Source organism: Astyanax mexicanus, chromosome 23 (genome assembly GCF_023375975.1).
Source record: "Astyanax mexicanus isolate ESR-SI-001 chromosome 23, AstMex3_surface, whole genome shotgun sequence".
Lineage (NCBI taxonomy): Eukaryota > Metazoa > Chordata > Actinopteri > Characiformes > Acestrorhamphidae > Astyanax > Astyanax mexicanus.
In genome coordinates, this window is record NC_064430.1 from 29,723,413 (window position 1) to 29,747,180 (window position 23,768).

The 23,768-nt window shown below is 38.1% G+C and overlaps 1 protein-coding gene across 1 annotated transcript in view; it reads left to right on the top strand.

Annotated features, from left to right (window-relative positions):
- Window positions 1–23,768, top strand: part of slc22a31 (solute carrier family 22 member 31) — a 39,256-nt gene continuing 15,488 nt past the window's right edge. Inside the window, exons 1-3 of the mRNA XM_022665157.2 lie at window positions 1–470; window positions 7,360–7,463; window positions 10,408–10,562. Coding sequence (XP_022520878.2) covers window positions 81–470; window positions 7,360–7,463; window positions 10,408–10,562 — 649 coding nt within the window. The 5' untranslated portion in view covers window positions 1–80. The remainder of the gene's footprint in view (window positions 471–7,359; window positions 7,464–10,407; window positions 10,563–23,768) is intronic.

The window sequence follows — 23,768 nt, forward strand, 5'->3', positions numbered from 1 at the left end:
TTGAGAGTTGTACGGCTGGGCGCTGTGGTTGAGTGAGGATGAGCTGAAGCCGCAGGTTCTGGTTCTGGTAGCGGGTGAAGATGGAGTTTGAGAGCCGGGTTTACCCGCAGGTCGGCGGGTTCGGCCGGTATAACCGGGTCCTGGCGCTCTTCAGCTGGTTCCCGAGCTTCGCCGTGTCTCTGAATCTGTTCTGCGACGTGTTCTTCACGCTGCTGCCCGAGTCCTACCACTGCCGGCCGGACCCCGCGCTGCTGCCCGCCGCCTTCCTGCTCAGCAACTTCTCCGGCCAGGCGCTCCTCAACCTGTCCATCCCCTGGGTCCAGGGCTCGGGCCTCAGCCACTGCCAGCTCTACCGCTACCCGCACAACCTCACCGACCTCAGCGACCCGCTGCAGCGGGAGGCGGTGCCCTGCACCCGGGGCTGGCAGTACTCTAAACCCGCCGGGCTCCAGACTAACTTCGTGACCGAGGTGGGTGAACTGATCTGCTGGGAGGATTCACAACTAGATTCGATTATCAATATTTAATATGTTGCAGTACTGTAACGTAGGAGTGAGGCTATATATTGATATATCGTATCAGTGCGTTGGGTTAAATATTGGTTTTGTAAAAAAATATATTTTATTGAGACTGACGATTCACTCACTTTTCGTATGTGGCACAGTATATTAATTATATTGATGTATTGTATTGTTTCGACCATATCATATTGTTGCATGGCGTTAAACATATTTTTTGTAATATATTTTCTTAAAACATAGGTGCTCTAAACTATGTAAGACTAACGATCCGCTCGCACTCAGATTCAATGACAAATTCCTGATAGTATATATATATATATATATATATATATATATATACATACGACTGTGTGTTGGCTACAGTTGGCGATACGATACTGGAGTAAAGATATATGCATAGCCGTAAATTGCGATATTGTGAAGTATGGGCGGGACAATATATCGATTATATTGATATATCGTATCAATGTGTTGGGTCAAATGTTGATTTTGTAAAAAAAAAATATATATATATTTTACTGAAACAAAAAGACTTCTTAATATTTAATATTTGATATGTATGCGGGCTGATAATAGGACTGTGTTTGGCTACAGTTGGCGATACAATACGTAATACAATACAGGAGTAAAGATATATGCATAGCGGTAAATTGCAATGTTGTAAACTATGAGCAAAGCAATATATTGATATATCATATAATTGGTCAAACATTGTTTTTGTGAAAATATATTTTATTGAGACTGATTATTCTCTCGCTTTCAAACTTGATTATCGGTTTTTGATATTTTATATGTTACTGTATTTTATTGAAGCATAAGTATTCTAAACTATGTAAGACTGACGATCCACTCACTCTCAGATTTGATTAAAAATTGGCTATACAATACAGGATTAAAGAGATATATGCATAGTTGTGAATTTCGATATTGTACAGGAGTAAAGATATATGCATAGCGGTAAATTGTTGTATTGTAAAGTATGGGCGGGACAATATATTGATATATCATATCAATGTGTTGGGTCAAATATTGATTCTGTAAATATATATTTTTATTGAAACAGAAGGACTTTGCAAGACTTAAACTGTTTAACTCTCTTTCAGACTCGATTATCGGTTTTCGATATTTGATATGTTGCGGTACTGTAAAGTAGAGGGAGTTCCTGGAGGTGCTGAACTATAGTTACTGCTTTTCCTTCACGCTGTGAAGCTCCAGATCATCCCAGTTAAATCACCTCAAATCACCATCTCAGTTCATCAGCTTTAGATCAGAGGATTGTAAAGGACTAGCTCTTTTTACTGTTAACTATGTAATTCCACATGTGTCCCTTAATTACTTTCGTATAATTAATATTAATCTACAGCTTAGAAAATAAATTAAATAAAGAAAAACAGAGAATTAGAAAGTTTGTTTAGACTTTTGACTGGTGGTGTTCTTAAGAAGCAGAATATTGAACTGTGTTCCTCTGAACAGACAGAGTGAGGCCCATCCCAGTTTACAAACACTGAGTAGAGGATGCCTTCAGGCACTGTCTGAGCATGTGGATTAATACGTCTGTAGTAAATGAAGACTTCATCACTGTTTAACTGAGTGTACACCAACATGCCAAAATTCATGACACAGGTAATACACTGCCTGGTCATAAAAAGGTCCACCTGGATGTAAGTAAGTAAATGATGTGGGGTTGGTTGGTTGATGCTGCAGTTGGTCTGCAGGTTTAGGTTCAGCAACAGTATGTGCTGAAAGAATGAGGTCATATTTTAAGATAAAAATTTCAAGATTCATGGAGCTGGAATTGTGAAAGAGTTCAGGGTTCAGGGAGCATGAGATCATCATTTTCACACATGGATTGAGAGAGAGTTCACCAGACCTTAACCTCATTGAGAATCTTTGGGATGTGCTGGATGGAGAAGAGCTGCTTTGTGCAGTGGTCAGACTCTACCATCATATATATGCATATGCATATATATGCATATATATATATGCATATATATTTTAATATTTTAAACTTTCTAATTCTCTGTTTTTCTTTATTTAATTTATTTTCTAAGCTGTAGATTAATATTAATTATACGAAAGTAATTAAGGGACACATGTGGAATTACATAGTTAACAGTAAAAAAGAGCTAGTCCTTTACAATCCTCTGATCTAAAGCTGATGAACTGAGATGGTGATTTGAGGTGATTTAATTGGGATGATCTGGAGCTTCACAGCGTGAAGGAAAAGCAGTAACTATAGTTCAGCACCTCCAGGAACTCCCTCTACTTTACAGTACCGCAACATATCAAATATCGAAAACCGATAATCGAGTCTGAAAGAGAGTTAAACAGTTTAAGTCTTACAAAGTCCTTCTGTTTCAATAAAAATATATATTTACAGAATCAATATTTGACCCAACACATTGATATGATATATCAATATATTGCATACCTGTCAAGTCTCCCGTTTTGGCCGGGAAACTACCGTATTTTACTCCTCTTTCCCGCCGTCCTCCCGTATTAGTATTTTCCCGTAAATTTCCCGTATTATACTAAATAAAAAAATATATAGGCCACAGGCGACAATGCACTGACCGCTGTGTGTCTCTTAACCAATCGTGGTGCCGGTTCAAGGAGAAAGTCCCGCCTTTCAGGAGAAACAGCCAATCAGCTAGCTGGTTTTGCGGAGCGCAGTTTAGTGTGCGGGAAGCCCCGCCCCTCCCCTCGCTGTGAGTTCAGGCAGCTAGTCGGAGCAGCTGTCGTTAAAACTAATCTGGATATACGGAGATTTTTCTAAAAGAAAGGTAATTAACCATGTAAACTGTGATGAGATTGTTTCTGATAGCTGGTTAAAAAAAAAAACACACCCACTGTGTGTTTAATAAAATACAGCTTGTGACTCTTAACTTTAGAATTAGCTAGATAGATATTCAGGGTTTGAGAAAAATCTACACACATATATATATATATATATATATATATATATATATATATATATATATATATATATATATATATATATATATATATATATATATATATAATGCCCTGCCCTGATGTGCCTGATCAGCCAATAACTATCATTTCCAAACTCTATTAGTTCAGGGCTAGTTTTAGGGTTTGTTAGAATTTGTTTAAATCTCAAGTATTGTGGTAATGTATTATAATGTAATGTAAGGTATTATTTAGAAGGGGTAGAAGAGATGGTTGAGCTGGAGAGAGAGAAAATGTGGAGAGGGCTGAAATTAACTGAACTGATCAGGAGTGGACTGAACGATAGAAAGAAGTATTAATGAAAGATTATTAATTGTGTAGGCCCCTTAGGACTATTATTTACTTATGGAATATATCTGATCCATGTCCTTTTTGTAAATTTGTGCACCCTTCAATTTAAATTTTAAATCTATTAAAAAAAAAAAAAAAATATATATATATATATATATATATATATATATATATATATATATATATATATATATATATATATATATAAAAATAATAAAAATATATATATATATTTTTTTTTTTCCCCTCGTTTGGGCTGTTGGGGCGGCGGAAAAAATCCCTTATTTTTAAGTCCAAAACTTGACAGGTATGATATTGTCCCGCCCATACTTTACAATACAACAATTTACCGCTATGCATATGGGCACTAACAAGTCATCCCATGCGGTAACACTTTTTATACTGCTGTCTCATGACTGAAAAGGCATTTTATTGGTAAAGAAATAATAAATGATAAAACAGACCAGCCATAACATTAAAACCACTTGCCTACTTGTGCCACCAGAACAGCTCTGAGGTGTTATGGCATAGACTCAACAAGATTTATCCACCATTACCTTTTATAGCTCTCTATGGGAAAAGAGCAGATGTTCTAGCGTTATTTCCTCATACATATATCAGTGAGCCTTGGGGGCCCATTAATCTGTTGCCAGTTCTCCGGCTGTCCTTCCATGGAGCATTTAGGTGGGTAGACCTGTTCTGTTAATGTTCTGATCTAGTCAGATGACCAGACATCACAGTTTGGTTTCTGTCAGAAAGTCTCTTATTTTTCTGCTCTTGGTTTTAAAATGTCAACTTCAAAATCTGACAGTTCACTTGTTGCCTATTATGTATTTCCCACCTGTTTACTTCAACTGACAGTGGTTTTAATATTTTGGCTGACGCAATATACTGTATATATGGTGTGATTGAATGTTTATATACATATCAATATAACCTTCAGAAAATAAGTTTCAACCAGATTGCTTGAGCAAACACCAAGTTATGGAACGCCTGATCATTTAGTGCTTCTGCTGAAACTCAAGTGTATTAAATAGATTTTATCCTGTTTTTGTTGAAGTCTACTGGTACTATTTGTATTTTTAAACAGAGGTGGAAAAAGTACTGAAAATTGTAATTAAGTAAAGGTACCTTTACTTTGCTAAAATTCTACTCGAGTAAAAGTAAAAAAGTACTCAATTTAAAATTTTATTTGAGTAAAAGTTACATAGTTACTTTTGTTTATTTGATGTAAAGAAAGTACAAATCATAAATTAAATAATTATTAAACTAAATAATTTGTACCTTTCAGGCAGTATTTGTTCAGACCACCCCATAAAACATTTTCAAGAACAAATGGTATAGGTTTCTATGATACATTTTTTTTCTTTACTGTTAAAAAGTTATGGTCATATATGTGACTATAAACTGTATTTTTATAGTTTTACAGTTTATTATTATTTTTTTTAACTTGCCATTGCCATGCGTTAACTGATATTTACATGTTTTAACATCCAAGCAGATCGTTTAATATTTCCAATAAAAACTTAAGGAAATATCATTAAAAACATGAAATCGTACAAAAAGAATGTTGGTCGGTGCATGCGCAGTGCCGTAAACAAGCACATATCAATGGGTAGCATAACTCAACAGCGGCCCCAACAAGCTGCGCACACAGACCCCAGGCTACACAGCTGATTCACACAGCGCCTCTCCCGCTAACCGTAATAAACACTGCTGGGAAAAGTTCAGCTGCGCTGCCATGGAGAACAAAACTCTTTTTTTTTTTTTTTTTTTTTATTCAGACAGTTTTTTTTTCTGCATTTTATTTGTTGCTCAGTAGCGGGGAGTTTTCCAATGTAGCGAAGTAAATTACTTGTGTCAAAATGAACTTGAGTAAAAGTAAAATTACCTAATTTAAAAACTACTTATAAACTTATAAACTAAAAATTACAAATTACTACTCAGTTACAGTAACGTGAGTAAATGTAATTAGTTACTTTCCACCTCTGCTATTAAATAAGCATTACTATCAGGATTTAATTGCATTCAGCCCTAAGAATATACTGTCAGTGAGCTCAGGATGATTAATCATTACCGTATCACCTCAAATCCAACTCCATCTTTCAACATCCCAACAGCTCCGTCATTACAGAGAACACAGTTCCACTGCTCTACAGCTCAATACTGAAGGGGCTTTATACTCCTTTAGTCTAGCACACACCTGGCGTCAGGCATGGTGCCAGTCTTTGTTTATCTCCTCCAGAGGAGTCCTATTCTATTCTCTGTATTTCTGTATTTCTCTACGGGGACTCTAGACAGCAGTGGGTGAAGCTTAAATTCAATAGGATTCTTTAGACCTTAGTCTCTCTAAATGATTCTTTAGACACTCATTTGGACAGACAGTGTATTGTGGGCCCTTTGTTCAGGTTCATGTTTGAGGAAATGTGATGGAAACTATTATGGAAGACTGGGCAGTTGGAGAACTGGGTCACGGGGGCTCAGACCACCCCACAGGAAGGCCGTAGCCCCCTTTTTATTTCTTCCTGCAGCCTTGACTCTGCCGCTTCCCCGGGAGTGACGTCTCTGGTCTTTTGTTTTGGTGGTGTTGGTGCAGATTTTCCACTGGGAGAATGTTCTGGAAGCTCTGAACACAGAGTGGAGCGGGGCAGGAGGATGTGTGTACCCTGACTGTAATGTAATTAGGACAGCCTGCAGTTTCTCTGAATTAATCTACTCTGAAAATGAACGTACCACACCTGGAACATATTACATATTTCATATTACACCATGGGGAAGTTTCCCAGATGAGGATTAAGTCTAGGCTTGGACTGCACAGCATTTGGGAAATTTGAGAGTGATCTTGTCCATGGAAAGCAAAATGTACTGTATTTTTCGCACTAAAAAGCGCATTTAAAATCCTTTAATTAACAGCTGTGCTAAACACATCAAGAGTTAATTACTTGAATTTCTTGTCTCTTAATAAAGTGTTTGAGAGCATCAGTTGTAAAGTAGTGAAGAGGTAGAGTTACAGGTATACAGTGAATAGTGAATATTTGAGTAATGTTTTAATCCGTATTAACAAATATTTAAAGCCGCTAATGCTAAAGCTAAAGCTAAAAAAAAAATACTTAAATAAATGAAGGTCAGTCGTGCTCCGAGTGGTCCAGCAGGCTAATGAGTGGGTTACGTAATTGGCCGTGTAAATTAGGGAGATAATGGGGGGGGGGGATACAAACTAAATTATTGAAAAAAAAGAAATAAGGTCAGTCAATCTGAAAAATTTCAAGAGGTAGCATTTTATTTAGAGCCAGCAGTTTTATTAACAATCGTCATAAAGAAAGTTGTCTTTTTTTACTTGATACTGTTTTAGGATTCAAATCTCTTTCCTAAAAAAGCAAAACATCTTATTTATTGATCAGTAGAGGTCAGTAACAGCGTCTCACAGATAATCAGTAATCGATGTCAGACTCTTTACACAGTGCTGTGTTTGTATAGATGAGCTTCAGCAGGTAAACAGGTCTATACTGCGTGAGATCAGCGTTTTCTCTATCAGTTTGTCGTGCTGGTCTGAGTGATGTGATGTTATCTGCAGTGGAACCTGGTGTGCGGGGACTACTGGAAGATCCCCCTCCAGCACATCTGCTTCATGACCGGCTGGATCCTGGGCTACGTTCTGCTCGGCACTGTGTGTGATTGGTGGGTCTTTATTATTCACTCTGTTTAATTATATTAACTAATGTCTGCCGGTCTTTATTAAACAAGGGACAGGGCTAACTGGGTTAACTGAATTAAGGTTACCTGAATAATAGGGGCGTCACGATTTCGATATTTCATCGAAATCGAACTAAATTATGTCATGGTCTTGAGCATCGAAGTAAAAAAGAGGATCAACGATCCCTCCCGCAAATGGCGCAGCACACTGTAGCTCTAAGAGCAGCTCTTTCTCCAGAGAATGTGGACACTCTCATCTTCTTAAAGAAAAACTTGAAAATATAAAAATAACAGTTGTTTTGTCTAGCCTCAAATATGTTAATAGTTTTGGTACCTTAAGGAGCATCTTTCTCTCAGATAAAGTTAATAATATATCTTTATTAAAGGAAAAAACTTGTCATTCTCAAGAACCGAAAAAGTCTTAGTTTTATTTTTCATGTTTAACTGTTATAGTAGGATAGAGTTCAGTTTGTCCGCTGTTAAGCAGGTTTTTATAATGTGAGATTCAAAGTTTGAACTCTAGGTGTCAGAAACGACCAAAGAGTCTAAAAGGGGAGAGAGTGCGCATTTCTAGCGCAGAAAAACGGGCCAAAGAGTCTAAAAGCGGAGAGAGTGCGCATTTCTAGCGCAGAAAAACGGGCCAAAGAGTCTAAAAGCGGAGAGAGTGTGCATTTGTAGCGCAGATAAAATAGGCCAAAGAGTCTAAAAGCGGAGAGAGTGCGCATTTCTAGCGCAGAAAAACGGGCCAAAGAGTCTAAAAGCGGAGAGAGTGCGCGTTTCTAGCGCAGATAAAATAGGCCAAAGAGTCTAAAAGCGGAGAGAGTGCGCATTTCTAGCGCAGAAAAACAGGCCAAAGAGTCTAAAAGCGGAGAGAGTGTGCATTTCTAGCGCAGATAAAATAGGCCAAAGAGTCTAAAAGCGGAGAGAGTGCGCATTTCTAGCGCAGAAAAACGGGCCAAAGAGTCTAAAAGCGGAGAGAGTGTGCATTTCTAGCGCAGATAAAATAGGCCAAAGAGTCTAAAAGCGGAGAGAGTGCGCATTTCTAGCGCAGAAAAACGGGCCAAAGAGTCTAAAAGCAGAGAGAGTGTGCATTTCTAGCGCAAATAAAATAGGCCAAAGAGTCTAAAAGCGGAGAGGGTGCGCATTTCTAGCGCAGATAAAATAGGTCAAAGAGTCTAAAAGTGGAGAGAGTGCGCATTTCTAGAGCAGAAAAACGGGCCAAAGAGTCTAAAAGTTGCCGTAATTAAGGAGTTTAATATTAAGAGACATCATGAAATGAAACATCAATTTGAAAAATCGTTTACACAACACTGTCAAAGATAAAGATAGTAAGTAAAGTAAAATGTGTGTGTAAATGAAATAATCAGGAAAATGTATTATTTAAAGTGATATATTTCATTATTTGTTTTATTACAGAGTCTGTGTCCCGTGACTTCCAATATATTTCTCCTTCTGGCCCCCAACAAAAAAAGTTTGGACACTGTTTTACGTGCACATTGCTTTTTTAATAGTGCACACTGCTGCTACCAAAAAAGCCACTAGATGGCATTACATATATATCTTAATTAAATTATTTAAATTTGACCATTAGTGCCTAATGTGGTGTATTACAGATCACTTGTATCACTTTGCATCACTTATACATATCAAGCCCACCTTTGAAATAAGATATTGTAAATTTGATGAATCAAACCAACGACTGACCATAGACTAATCTAAAACTGGCATAGGCCTCTCTGCTATAGAAAAAAGAAAATCGAGAATCGAACCGAATCGTGACCCTAAAATCAGAAATAAAATCGAATTGAGGATTTAGATAATCATGAAACCCTTACTGAATAACTGTTTTCTATTAACTTTAGGCAGCAAGTAAAGTAATGTAATGACACTAATGTAACTGTCATTACCAGTGGAGTATGTACTGTCATTTATTTTGTATGTTTGTCACTCCTAAATGTTTCAGATCATCAAACTAATTTAAATATTAATCAAAGACTAAACACAGGTAAACATACAATGCAGTTTTTAAAAAAGAAAAAATCCAAACCTTCATGAGTGAAATTTTGGCCCACTCTTCTTTACAGAATTGTTGTAATTCCGCCACATTGGAGGGTTTTTGAAGCATGTTACACATTTTTAAGGTCATTCCACAGCATCTCAATAGAATTCAGGTCAGGACTTTGAGTAGGCCACTTCAAAGTCTTCACTTTGTAAGATTTTGTGGGAAAACAAAACTGCACTGACTTTAGACTTGATAATAAATCACAGTGGATCAACACCAGCAGATGACATGTCTCTCCAAACCATCACTGATTGGTGGAAACTTCACACTAGACCTCGAGCAGCTTGGACTGTGTGTCTCTCCACTCTTCCTCCAGACTCTGCTCCCTTGATTTCTGAATGAAATGTAAAATGTACTGATGATCAGTGATGGTTCGGAGAGACATGTACATCATCTGCTGGTGTTGATCCACTGTGTTTTATTATCAAGTCTAAAGTCAGTGCAGTTTTGTTTTCCCACAAAATCTTACAGCTCTTCATGCTTCCCTCTGCTACTGACAACTTTTATAGAGATGCGGATTCCGGATTTCATTTTCCAGCAGGACTTGGCACACTGCCCACATTGCCAAAAGTATCAATTGGTCTTATATAATATTCTAATTTTATGAGACACTGATTTTTGGGTTTTTATTGGCTGTAAAATAGATCACTCTGTGTGTAATACATCTATATAATATATGAATTTCTCATTTTTTGATCTGAATTACTGAAATAAAGTAACTTTTAAATTAAATGGCTTTAGATGCACTAGTATTTTTCTGTGATATATGGTCTTTTAATTTGCTTTAGCAGTATTTATCTCACATTTCTCTTACGTTCTTCATTCTGTACACAGATCAGTGTGATCTTTAACTGTGTTTTTTAACAGGGTGGGTCGCAGGAGGACTCTGCTGCTGTCCGTCTCTCTGTCCAGTCTGCTGGGAGTGGCTGTGTGTCTGTCTAACAGCCCTGCTGCCTTCCAGCTGCTCCGCCTGTGCCAGGGCGCCGTGCTCGCCGGAGTCTTCCTGTCCGCTCACATCGCCCGTGAGTCATGTGACCTTACTATAACGTCAACTGATAATAATCAGACTAAAGCTGAATGCTATCTACTGTACATAAACTACTCAAACATCAGCTCCCTCAAACCTCACGCTGAGACCAGGCATTCTGTTCAGCTGCTCAGTCATTGTTCCCTCAGAAATCAAGGTTATTTAAAAGAGTTTATCCTGCTTTATCCTGTTGGAGTAAATATCTCTACTGTCCAAGGAAATAAAATTTTCGACTAGATTATGTCATGTCATGTCGCTGGTCATCCCCAACTCTCCAACTCCTTCTACTTAAAAGTTATGGATGGAGCTTCATAATTCCAGAGTTTTAGTATTCCGCAGCTTCACAGCTCAATACTGGAGGCTTTATTCTCCTCTAGCTCACGCCTGGCATTAAGTGGAGTTAGGTCATTATACCAATAGAGGTTCTAAATGTGCATTGTACCAATAGGGTTCTATTGTATTGGCAGTGCTTCTCTCTCTACAGGGACTAGACCATCTGTGTGTGAGCATTTGCACATCTCTGTCAAAAATAGAGAGAACCTTAAAATACAATAGGGGTTGGCAATAGGCTATAATGAAAGTAAGTGTTAAAAAAAAAATAAAGAAAAAAAAAATATATATATATTAGGGGTGGGCAATATTATATTGTATACAATATATCGTGACACAGAAATATCATGTTATTAAAAATCCATATCGTGATAACAGGGCTGTTCTGTCTTAAAAGTAGTCTATTATTTACTGTGAAGCTTTAGGTGAATTTATTGTATAATTGTTTTAGTTTGCAGTTTATATGCATGCACTAAATATTCTGCAATATTATTTGCTGCATTATATTATTTTATGCTATATTATGTATTTTGCCGCATTACGATTATTCTGTTATACTCTTATTCTATATTCCTGAAATGAATGAATTATTTTTCTGTTTTTCTATATCGCCAAGTATATCGTTATCGCAAAAATACCCTGAAATATCGTGATATTATTTTAGAGCCATATCGCCCACCCCTAATATATATATATATATATATATATATATATATATATATATATATATATATATATATATATATATATATATATATATATATATATATTGTGGTAGGCCCCTGGGTAGGGGGGCGTGCCCACTGTGACCCGGAAGGAGGAAGCACACAGAGAACACAGACACGGGGAGTAAATGAACTCAAAACGTACCTTTTATTTGCTTTTAAACGCCCTCCACCACACCCAAAATAACTTAAATAAACATACTCAGCCCAAAGGGGCTCTAGAGTCTGTAGAATGAACTTTAGTCTTCTTTTTAGAGTCTGTGCAGCCTCAGCCCTCAGCTCCCCAGTCAAGAGTCTCTCCAATGATGGCTGAGGCTGAGTATATATGCCTGTCTCAACTGGCGGCTCAATCAGCCCTCATGCGGGCCAGCTGAGACAGGCATGGCTTTGCACTCTGGCGTGGGGCGGACCCACAACTCCCCCGCCTCCTCACGCCACAATATATATATATATATATTATGGCAAGCCAAACAGGAAATATATATATATATATAATAAAAGCTGATATATATATATAATGAACGCTGATATATATATAATGAACGCTGGTAGACCGTCCCCGGCTCGGGGAAAGCAGCTCGCGGGCCGGAGCTTTTTTGCCACCTTCGCCCCCTGACACTTTAAAGCCAGTCCGAGGCCGGTCGCGCTGCACCTCCGTGGAGAGAATGCGCCGCGCTGCCTGCCGGTGGTCGGCCTCCCCTGCGCGTGGAGCTGCGGCCGGCTGAACCACAACGCCACCTTCAGTCTCTCAGGCTGACTGTGCGGACCACCCGTTTACCTCTTAAAGGGTCTTAACAGATTTCATTATATATATATATCAGCTTTTATTATATATATATATATATATATCAGTTTTGTTATATATTTATCAGCTTTCATTATATATATATATATCAGCTTTTATTATATATATATCAGCTTTTATTATATATTTATCAGCTTTTATTATATATTTATCAGCTTTTATTATATATATATATATATATCAGAGTTCATTATATATATATATATATATATATCAGAGTTCATTATATATATATCGCTTTCATTATATATATATCAGCGTTCATTATATATATATCAGCTTTTATTATATAAATATCAGAGTTCATTATATATATATATCGCTTTCATTATATATATCACTTTCATTATATATATCGGCTTTCATTATATATATATCGCTTTCATTATATATATATATATATATATACTGACCAACGTTTCTTTATATTCCTCCCCTGTCTCTCTGTCGCTCTCGGCTTGGCTTTAATTTCCACCCGTTTCCGTTTTTCCACCCATTTTTAGGCTCCCTATCTCCTTATAAGGGCGTTTTTCCCGGTCGTGTCCCATTTCACTAGCCGGGGCAGCAGTAGTGTATTGGACAGCGAACCTGATGACACAGGTTTAATCCCACATGTGGAGCGGTGTGTTTACTTGGGTTTGCCTGCTTTGAGATCAACTGTTCTGCAATTGGGTTCAACAACCCTCTGGGTTGAGCTACTAGTCTGTAGCACTCCATCCCATTACACTTTATTTTCCAAAACTGATTTTTTTTTTGTGGCCCACCACGTAATGGCTTGGAAAATATCTGGCCCACGGCTGAACTTAATTGCAGACCCCTGGTTTACAAGTATTTAAAACACGTGGAGTAGATCTGGTTTTAATATTGTTTAATGGTTTATACCAGTGCGCACACAATGCTGCCTTATATAAGGACTGCATCTCACCAGGAGAGTGTTTAATGGTTTACGGAATACCTTCAAAAGACCTTTCAGAGTATTGTCCTTCTTATTGTGGATAGGCATTCAATAAATGTGTTCAGGTGTTCAATAAATCAAGAGTTACTGCTGTCTAAATTCATCTCATGATACTGTGAATCTGTGATACTTGACATACAGTACAATTCAAACATTTGGACACACCATAAATTCAGTGTTTTTTTTTATTATGATAAAATATGCATTGAAGATTAATACTGAAGTCATTAAAACTATGAAGAAAAATATGTATTTATTAAACAAATAAAGGGTTAAACAAACCAGAATATGTTTTATATTTTAGATTCTTCAAAGTAGCTCCTCTTGCTTAGATTAGACTGTTTCTGATTAGACATCTCTGCTGGCTTTTTTCAGTCAGCTGAATGATGTAGAGTCTTCTGGAATTCAGGCTTTCAGTTAACAGCTGTGCTGAACTCATCAAGAGTTAATTACTTGAATTTCTTGTCTCTTAATGTGTTTGGGAGCATCAGTTGTAAAGTAGTGAAGAGGTAGAATTGATATACAGTTAGTGCTGGACGATATGGCCAAAATTTATATCACGATATATTCCTTAAATTTCGGTCGATACGATATAATTTCGATATCGATAAATACTTTGAAGGCCTCAGAAAAAGAATCCCTGCAATCTCTGCAGCTTGCACTGCAAATTTAAATTATTATTTAACTGTGTATTTGCACTTTTTGTATCAATCTATCTAATGGAAATCTGTACCTACTACTGTATGAAAATGTTTTTTAAGTCTTTGAAACCTCCTTTCACAAAAACTTTAATACTTTAGAAATAAAAGTAGTCAAAATAAATCAATGCTCAATTTTATTTGCATATAGCAAAATAATAACATGACATCCCTGTCAAACATAAGCCTATATAACTATTACAAATAAAAATAACTTTAAATGACAACAGAGGCAGAGCTTCTTATTCATTGTAAACAAATTTAACAGATTAAAACAAAAGTGTTTTAACTAGGATATATAATACAAGAAGCATTTATATGCATAAAAGCAACAAGATTTTCCCGTCAAATAAACAAACCTATAGGATTTTTCAACTATAAATAACTTAGTGACAACATAATCTATTAAAGTGCTTCAGCCAGAATACAAGAGGTATTCAACATGATATCAACGGCAAATAAACAAACCTAAAGGATTCATAAACTTTAAATAACTTAGTTTCAACATAATCTATTAAAGTGCTTCAGTCAGTATAAGGAAAATATTGTATGTAGTGAAGATGCTTGAGGTGGTGGAACAGATTAGATGTATTAACGTTACGCTGCTTGTCGGCTCCACTCACCGGCACAATTTGCAGCAAAGCGGCAAGCGAGCGGACCCGCGGCTGGGCGAGCGGACCCGCGGCTGGGCGAGCGGACCCGCGGCTGGGCGAGCGGACCCGCGGCTGGGCGAGCGGACCCGCGGCTGGGCGAGCGGAGCCGCGGATGAGCGAGCGGAGCCGCGGATGAGCGAGCGGAGGCGCGGATGAGCGAGCGGAGGCGCGGATGAGCGAGCGGACCCGCGGCTGGGCGAGCGGAGCCGCGGCTGGGCGAGCGGAGCCGCGGCTGGGCGAGCGGAGCCGCGGATGAGCGAGCGGAGGCGCGGATGAGCGAGCGGACCCGCGGCTGGGCCAGCGGAGCCGCGGCTGGGCCAGCGGAGCCGCGGATGAGCGAGCGGACCCGCGGCTGGGCCAGCGGAGCCGCGGATGAGCGAGCGGACGAGCGAGCGGAGCCGCGGATGAGCGAGCGGACGCGCGAATGGGCGAGCGAAACAGCGGCTGACCGAACCGAGTCTACCCTAGCCTTGGATCCGCTCGTCCCGGCTCCGTTTCGAGACATTTTAGATGCGGAGCGGACCTGAACCTAACCTAGCCTAGCCTAGCCTAGCCATTTTAACCTAGCCTAGCTTAGCCTATCTGGCTACGTGCCTGTGTGATTGCGTCATCACGCACTGAGGTAGCACAGCTATGGGGGCTGAATGTGTTTGGCTCTGCGGCGAGCTGACGGCAGTAAAAAACGCCTGTCCGTGACAGATTCTGTACATAATACATATCGATATACCACAAAAGTGATATCACCGTTATTGAAACATTTCTTATCGCGATAAATACCGATATCGAATTATTGTCCAGGCCTATATACAGTGAATAGTGAATATTTGAGTAATGTTCTAATCCAGATTATGAGAAGCAAGAACTACTCACCTAAGCAAAGATTGAAACTGTGAAAGTATCCCCAAAAAGACCATCAAAAACGTTTTGATGGAACTGGCTCTCATCAGGACCGCACCTGGAAAGGAAGTTTCCTCTGTTGAACAGGATAAGTTCATCAGTTACCAGCCTTAGAATCACAATTTAACAGAACAAGCAGATAAGATCATCTAAAAGCTTCTTCACAGAGTATTTTGGTTTGTTTAAGACTTTTAAGTTTCTACATGATTTCTTATGTTTTCCTTCATAGTCTGGATCACTTCAGTATTTATTTACAATGTAGAAAATAAGTAAAAAAAAAGACATCAGAAGGAGTGTACAAATTGTGTTACTGTTTGAGGTATTATTTAGTTAAATTGTTCAGCCCTTTCTGGTGGCATTAGAAAAGATGGCCACTAGGGGTGTGCCATGTCGTATTGTATGTGATAATATCGCCAACAATTTCAAATATCGTAAACGATATTATACCCTAAAATATCGTGCCGTATCATCCACTTTTATTTATCACGTCAGGGTTCTACTTTTTTGCAGTTTTTAGCAAAAGAAAAATTCACACTGTTTCCCATTATATATCTACTAGATACAGATTAAATCTGCCCAGTATCATTTATTTTACTTTAATCCTGAATATATGGAGATATATGGAGTGCATTACTAGTATCATGACATTCTGGATCATTGACTTCTGTTACAAATCTGATAAAATTCTTTTCTCAGTTAGCCAGATCATATTGCATGCAATAATAAAATTCTAAATAATTTTTAAATTATAAATATCATATCGCCAAAAGTATCGTTATTGTGAAAATACCATAAAATATTGTGATATTATTTTAAAGGCATATCACCCACCCCTAATGGCCACTGAGTCGTCTGACTTGCCTATAAGGGTTTGTGTGGATGCGCTGTTATGCAAGAAAGTGGCCAGCTGCCCGAGAGCTATTAAACATTAACACACAAACAGCCATGGCACACCAGACAAACATTAGCATGTGTTTGTGTTCATACCATCGGCTGGCATTTAGTGCCAATCACTCAACTACTCTAAACTCAGATCACTCAACTCTACAGAAACTCAACCTTGAGTCAGTATATTACTGAACCTCCTGACTCAGAACAGCGTGACCATGTGATGACGCTTATGTAATGGGGAAGCAGCGTGTGTTTAACTTGTGTATGTATCGTGTGTGTGTGTGTGTGTGTGTGTGTGTGTGTGTGTGTGTGTGTGTTATGAAGCTCTACAGGAAGGTGTTTGAGTTTGAGGAAAAGTGTTTTAATCAGTCAGTAAGAGGCGCAGGCAGAATAGGAAGATCCTGTTTATCTGACGCATCCGCACGTCCCTCATCTCTCTCAGGTTACAGATGATTATTCTTCCTCAAAGGAGGAATCAGGACGTCAGGATTTCTAAACAGTTAGAAAAAATATAAATAAAAATTTAAAACAGTTTTTGGGAACAATTTCAATCAGTTTGTTTTTTTAAACCCTAAATAACCTGTCATAATAACTGTGTGTGTTAAAATGACAATAGTTACGCCCCAGAGATTAATGTGATCAATAGAGCTGGGCGATATGGCCCAAAAAAAAATCTTTGTTTTTTTTTTTGTTTTGTTTTTTTTAATCAGATTTTATTTTTAAATCGATATTTTTTCCCCTACTAAAATCTCCTAAAAGTCACTAAATGACGCCATCGCCTAATTTGCATAATACATGTTTTTGAAGCTGTAAAGGATTAACATTGTGAGAGAGAAAATAGTGAGTAAAAAACACTCTAAATATGTTAGAAATGATACAAATAAACTCCAACAAATGAACAACTTTTTAAATAGGCAGTCACATCTCAAAATAACTTTATTTTTACGTTAGTTACATAAATCAGTTTTTTGCCGTGTTGTTAAATGTTATTATAAGAGCAGTTTTTTTTTTTTTTTTAAGCTTTCTTAAGTTTTCTTTATTTTCAAACCTATTATAAAAAAATTGTTGAATAGCTTTTTACAGAGAGGGAGACACTGTGAATGAGGTGAGTGACTGACTGAGACTGTGTGAGTTAAATTCAGTGAGTTTTTTTTTCGTGTCACACTGAAGACACTTTTATATTTATATTTCTGCTCTGTAAATACAGGGCGGGGTCAGTCAGCACGCGGGAGAGAGGGGCGGGGCTGCGGGCGCGGGAAACCGAAATAACAAAGATGATACACCAGCTCATTCACATTAATGAGCTCTTCATCCTAATAAAAACATAGAGCCTATTGTACCCCCTGTACCTCCACAGTGCTCATTGCTATCTTACACCCTGTTAACAGTCTCAGTACTTTCTTTTTTAGTTTATGTTATTTGAATACAGGAGCAGTCCTTTACATTGACCAATAGAAATGCTCCCAAATGACTTGGAGTAAAAATAGTTTTCATTGACATTTTTTCGACTCGTGTAAGTAGATATACTACTTTATAGATCCATGTTTTTCTCTGAACAGTGATAACATATTTTACAATTCATCAAAAACAGTATTAGCATTACAGGTAAACTCTTAAAAATATTAAATTAATAATTAAAATGTTATGAAAATCTAGAAAAGCCTGTATTCTCTCTGTGATTTCTGCTGTGTGAGGACAGTAGTGTAGTTCTGCTGATGTAAACGACTCCACAGCAGCAGGATTCTTTTATTTTCTGGTAGAAACATTTTTCAGACAAATTTTCTGACCATTTCAGGATAAATTCAAAACAGAAAACTAGGTACAAAACTATGATGAGACTTGTGATTAGTGTGATGATTATTTAATTAATTTAATTTAAATTTCCCTATAAGGGACCCTCACAATCAGAATTTTTGAGAAAAAAAATAATAATAATATTTACTTGATTTTCTGATCTTCTCCCTAAAGCTGATACTGTTATTCAACCAACTTTTGTTACAAAGTGCAAAAATGGAAAATTTACAGATTTTTTTTTTTGTTTTGTTTTTTTTTTTAAGCATTTTCCCTAAAATTCAGATTGTGAGGGGCAGAAATACAAAACTATAAATTTGGTACAACACATTCTGTATTACACCAAATGGAAAAAAAATAAATGTTGCTATTTTTATAATTTTTTTTCTCAACTTTTCAATTTTTTTTTTATCTCATTTCTCCCCAATTTACACAGCCAATTACATAACCCACTTAATAGAACTCTCCCTCTCACTAGTGATGCCCCAACACACCAGGAGGGTAAATATTATGCCTCCTCCGACACCTGTGAAGTCAGACTCTGCCCCTTGGTTCTGATACATCAGCTCACAGATGCCTTGTGCTGATCCACATCACCCTAGGAGTGATACTTGGAAAGAGCGCCACCTACTGTACCCGTCCAGAGAGAACAAGGCTAATTGTGCTCTCTCAGGGTTTTGGCAGCTGATGGAAACTGCATGAACCAAATAATTAAGTTTTACACCAATGTTTAAATGACAGAAATAATAGGAGTGCACAGAATATTTGGCAACTGAAACTATTCAGGTGAAAATGGCAAAACACTTTCTTCAAGATTAGAATTTGTTCTGGAGTACACTTCAATAAATGTTTATGAATTTTTAGTTTTGTAATTGCTTATAAAAATAGCTAAAAACACAACAAAAATACATTTAAGCTATAAGATGTATTTAAAAAGCAGCAAAAACGTGCCTTAGGACAAGTGATTTAATATTCTTCGGTTTTGGTTTTGGTTTCGTTTTCAGTTCCGGTTTTGAACATACATGTTAATTTCCTTAGACCCCTAAAATACACACCGACCTGCTGCCTAACAGTAAATGACTGCAGTGTTCCCCAAGCAGTGGAAACTCCCTGATCCGTGGAGTTCCTAATCTATATGTAGATGGTGATGACAGGTTGATTGACGGCACTCAAGTGTGTGATCAGTTACGAGTATCTATATATAACCCTCTCTCTCTCTCTCTCTCTCTCTCTCTCTCTCTCTTTCTTTCTCTTTCTCTTTCTCTTTCTCTCACTTTCTCTCTGACTGATGACACAGGACACCCCTACAGACTCATCCTTAACCCCTCCTGCCCTCAGTAGTCCCCTGACTCACACAGCACATTACTTAATGATCAATCAGAGCTGTCTGCTTCCAGTCTGGAACCCCACACTCTGCATATTTCTAATATTATTGGGTATTTATTAACAGGCTTATTAGCAGCCCTTTATATACGTCATCCACCTCGACCATTATGGGATATTCCAGCTGGAAATGCATCGTTTGTTTGCCCCAAGTTGTTTAGAATTGATTTGAGGAAGATTTTGGGGAATTTTGACAAAAAATGTATCTAAAGTCTTGATATAAATGAAGGAAAGCCAGTCAATGAGCTGACTGAGTAAACAGTAATGCCGATCTTACACCTAATGATTTTCAAGCTATTTTCTGTCGCATACACATTTCCAGAGTCATGATAAAATCACGAGAGTCTGGCTGGAGACGAGCTGCAGTCGAGTCACGGCAGCGCCATCTCAGTGGTTTAGTACAGGGGTGTCCAAACTACGGCCCGCAGGCCATTTGCGGGTCGTTTCCTTTTTTGGAGCGGCCCGCGAGGTATTTTGGAAATAGAATGAAAGTTGTCCCGCTGTTAAGCAGGTTTTTATAATGTGAGATTCAAAGTTTAAACGCTAGGTGTCAGAAACGGGCCAAAGAGTCTAAAAGCGGAGAGAGTGCGCATTTCTAGCGCAGGAAAACGGGCCAAAGAGTCTAAAAGCGGAGAGAGTGCGCGTTTCTAGCGCAGTAAAACGGGCCAAAGAGTCTAAAAGCGGAGAGAGTGCGCATTTATTTCTAGCGCAGAAAAACGGGCCAAATAGTCTAAAAGCGGAGAGAGTGCGCATTTCTAGCGCAGAAAAACGGGCCAAATAGTCTAAAAGCGGAGAGAGTGCGCATTTCTAGCGCAGAAAAACGGGCCAAAGAGTCTAAAAGCGGAGAGAGTGCGCATTTCTAGCTCAGGAAAACGGACCAAAGAGTCTAAAAGCGGAGAGAGTGCGCATTTCTAGCTCAGGAAAACGGACCAAAGAGTCTAAAACCGGAGAGGGTGCGCATTTCTAGCTCAGGAAAACGGACCAAAGAGTCTAAAAGCGGAGAGAGTGCGCATTTCTAGCTCAGGAAAACGGGGCAAAAGAGTCTAAAAGTTGCCGTAATTAAGGAGTTTAATATTAAGAGACATCATGGAATTAAACATCAATTTTAAAAATCTTAGTTTACACAACACTGTCAAAGATAAAGATAGTAAATCAAGTAAAATGGTGTGTAAATAAAATAATCAGGAAAATGTATTATTATGTATTTATTTATTCTGGCCCCCAACAAAAAAAGCTTGGACACCCCTGGTTTAGTATAAGGTGATTACGACTGAAAGTTTTAGTCGGTCGGGTTCTCGTCCTGCCGCTCTAATAAAATCAACTACTAATGACAATACTATTGTCATTTTAAGAACCTTTTACACCACTGATATGATAAAGTAGCATAATATAAAAATAATGCAATTACAGCCTTAAGAATATTCAAACATATAATATACATATGTGTTAATGTAGTAAATAAATAAAACAGAAATAACAAAGATGACACACCAGCTTATTCCCATTAATGAGCTCTCCATCCTAATAAAACATGGAGCCTATTGTACCCCCTGCGCAAAGCGTGTCATAAAGCGCGTTTTAGTTTATGTTATTTGAATACAGGAGCAGAAAATGTATTAGCATTACAGGTAAACTCTTAAAAATATTGAATTAATAATTAAAATGATATGAAAATCTAGAAAAGTCTGTATTCTCTGTGATAGTGTAGTTCTGCTGATGTAAACGACTCCACAGCAGCAGGATTTTTATTTTCTGGTAGAAACATTTTTTTAGACAAATTTTCTGACAATTTCAGGATAAATTCAAAACAGACAACTAGGTACAAACTTCATTATTAAATTTATTTAATTTAATTTTCTCTGTAAAGTATATTTTTTTATATTTCTGACCCTTACAATCTGAATTTTAGAGAAATAAAAAATCTTTACTTGATTTTTGTAGATATCAAGCCAGATAATGTATCGTTTGTTTGCCCCAAGTTGTTTAGAATTGATTTGAGGATGATTTTGTGGAATTTTGACAAAAAATTGATCCAAACTCTTGATAAAAATGAAGGAAAGCCAGTCAATGAGCTGACTGAGTAAACAGTAATGCCGATCTTACACCTGACGATTTGTAATCGATTTCTCTGTCGCAGACAAATTTCAGTCAGGATAAAATCACGACAGTCTGGCTGAAGTCGAGCTGCAGTCGAGCAGCGTCCTCTCGATGGTTCGGTGTAAGGTGATTACGACTAAAAGTTTTAGTCAGTCGGGTTCTCATCCTGCCGCTCCAATAAAATCAACCGTGTTTAATATTATCGCAAGTCTTGAGACTCGGCTCACGCAAATAGTGACCTGAACCTTTTTAAAGGCTGTCCTTCAACGTGAAACTAATTCACAATAAAAGGCTGTCTGACTGGTGAGTTTTTGTGTGTACTTAATGTTTTGGCTGCTCTGGCGTACTGTAGACATACAAATGAGGGATCTTTGTTGAACGGCTGTACTTGTAGGAAAATTAAGCATTTATTGTTTGGTCTATTGTACACTTTTGTAGTTTGTAGCTGTATTTGTGGGCTGTTGATGTGTATTAAGTTTATATAACTAAATCAAGACAGAGTATATGTAGTTATTGTAATATTGTGTCAGTCGGGGTGGGGGGGTTGCAGAAGGGGTACCCATATTCACTGCACGCCACTGTTATTCTGTCTTTTCAGAGTCTTTTCAAAGTCATGTAGTGTACAGACAGCTTAAGTTTGCTTAGCCTGTCTATATTCTATATCCAGGCCTGCTGACCAGGGGATTCACTGAGAAACTAAACTCCCTGCTTTGACCCGTAGTAATTTCTATACTTGTCTTGTCGGTTGTTTCTGCTGGTCATAGTTCTCAGGAATGCTCTCTTCACCTCTCACTGGGTGTGTCTCAGAGCGTCTGAGGCCGCAAATACTGTAAGAACCTAAACTGAAACCATGTGCATCCGTCCACCAGCCTGTAGGTCAGTCTCTGCTGTTTCCACTGCGGGAGCCAGAGTTTCTCTCCCCAGCCTTCCTGTTATTGTTGTGTAGGAGCGAACGCTTCAGACGATTGTTAACCCATAGAGGAAAAAACTGAAAGAATGCTTTGTACAGTGTTTTCGTACAAACTGTCCAAGAACGCACTCCCCCTCTGTGTTGAGCTTAAGCTGGGGGGTTGTTCTGAACTGTGTGGGCGTGGGTGGTGCAGGGTTTCACCAGCAGCAGCAGGAGCAGTATGAGGATGAGGAGGAGGAGGAGGAATCTCAAAACACGCAAACTCATAGAAAGCTGGAATTCCTCTGAGGTCAGTTCCTGGTCAGATTGAATCCAGGTGGAAAGTTTAGGAAGATCTGACGTTGGATGGAAAGCTTCAGTTTTTTCTGATCTTCAGCCAGAGTTTGAGAACAATGGCAGGATGGAGAGTACCAGCGCTCTTTTGTTTTATGGAATTACAATTACAGTCTGAGGAGTTCAAGGTCATTCAGTCTGATCACTGAAGAACTTCACACAGCTTTTCACACACATTTTCCCCATGATGAACAGATTGGGCTGCATGATTCTTTTATGTTTAGAAAGAAAGTTTAATTAGTTTAGAAATGAAAATCCCATCCATCTGCACCCACTATCAGACCTAGATATTGACATTACACAAATCATGTTTCACTGCACCCCAAGTTCTCCTTGAAGTATGTGTAAGTGTATGGTTTTGTTACAGAATAACTTTTCAGTACTTTTTTATTATTATTTTTTTTTTTTTTAATGTTGAGCCTGTATTAATTACTGTAAACATTTTGGGTTGATTTCTCAGACAGGCATTAAGTCTAGTCATGAACTATATAATCTTAATTCAAGTGGCGGCCTGTATTATTTTCAAAAGCATTTCTGACTGGATAAGGGATAAAACATTGTGTTAATTCTACCAGTGTGCCGGAACAACCATCCCTGCTTAGCCTAATATAATAATTCTAAAAACTGGGCTGCCGGTTCGCTTTTCGCGTGAGTTCTTCTGGCTGCGTCACGCGTCTTTATGCACTTACGTCACACGTACAGCCTCTAAAAGAGGATTCGGCTTAGTTTTACT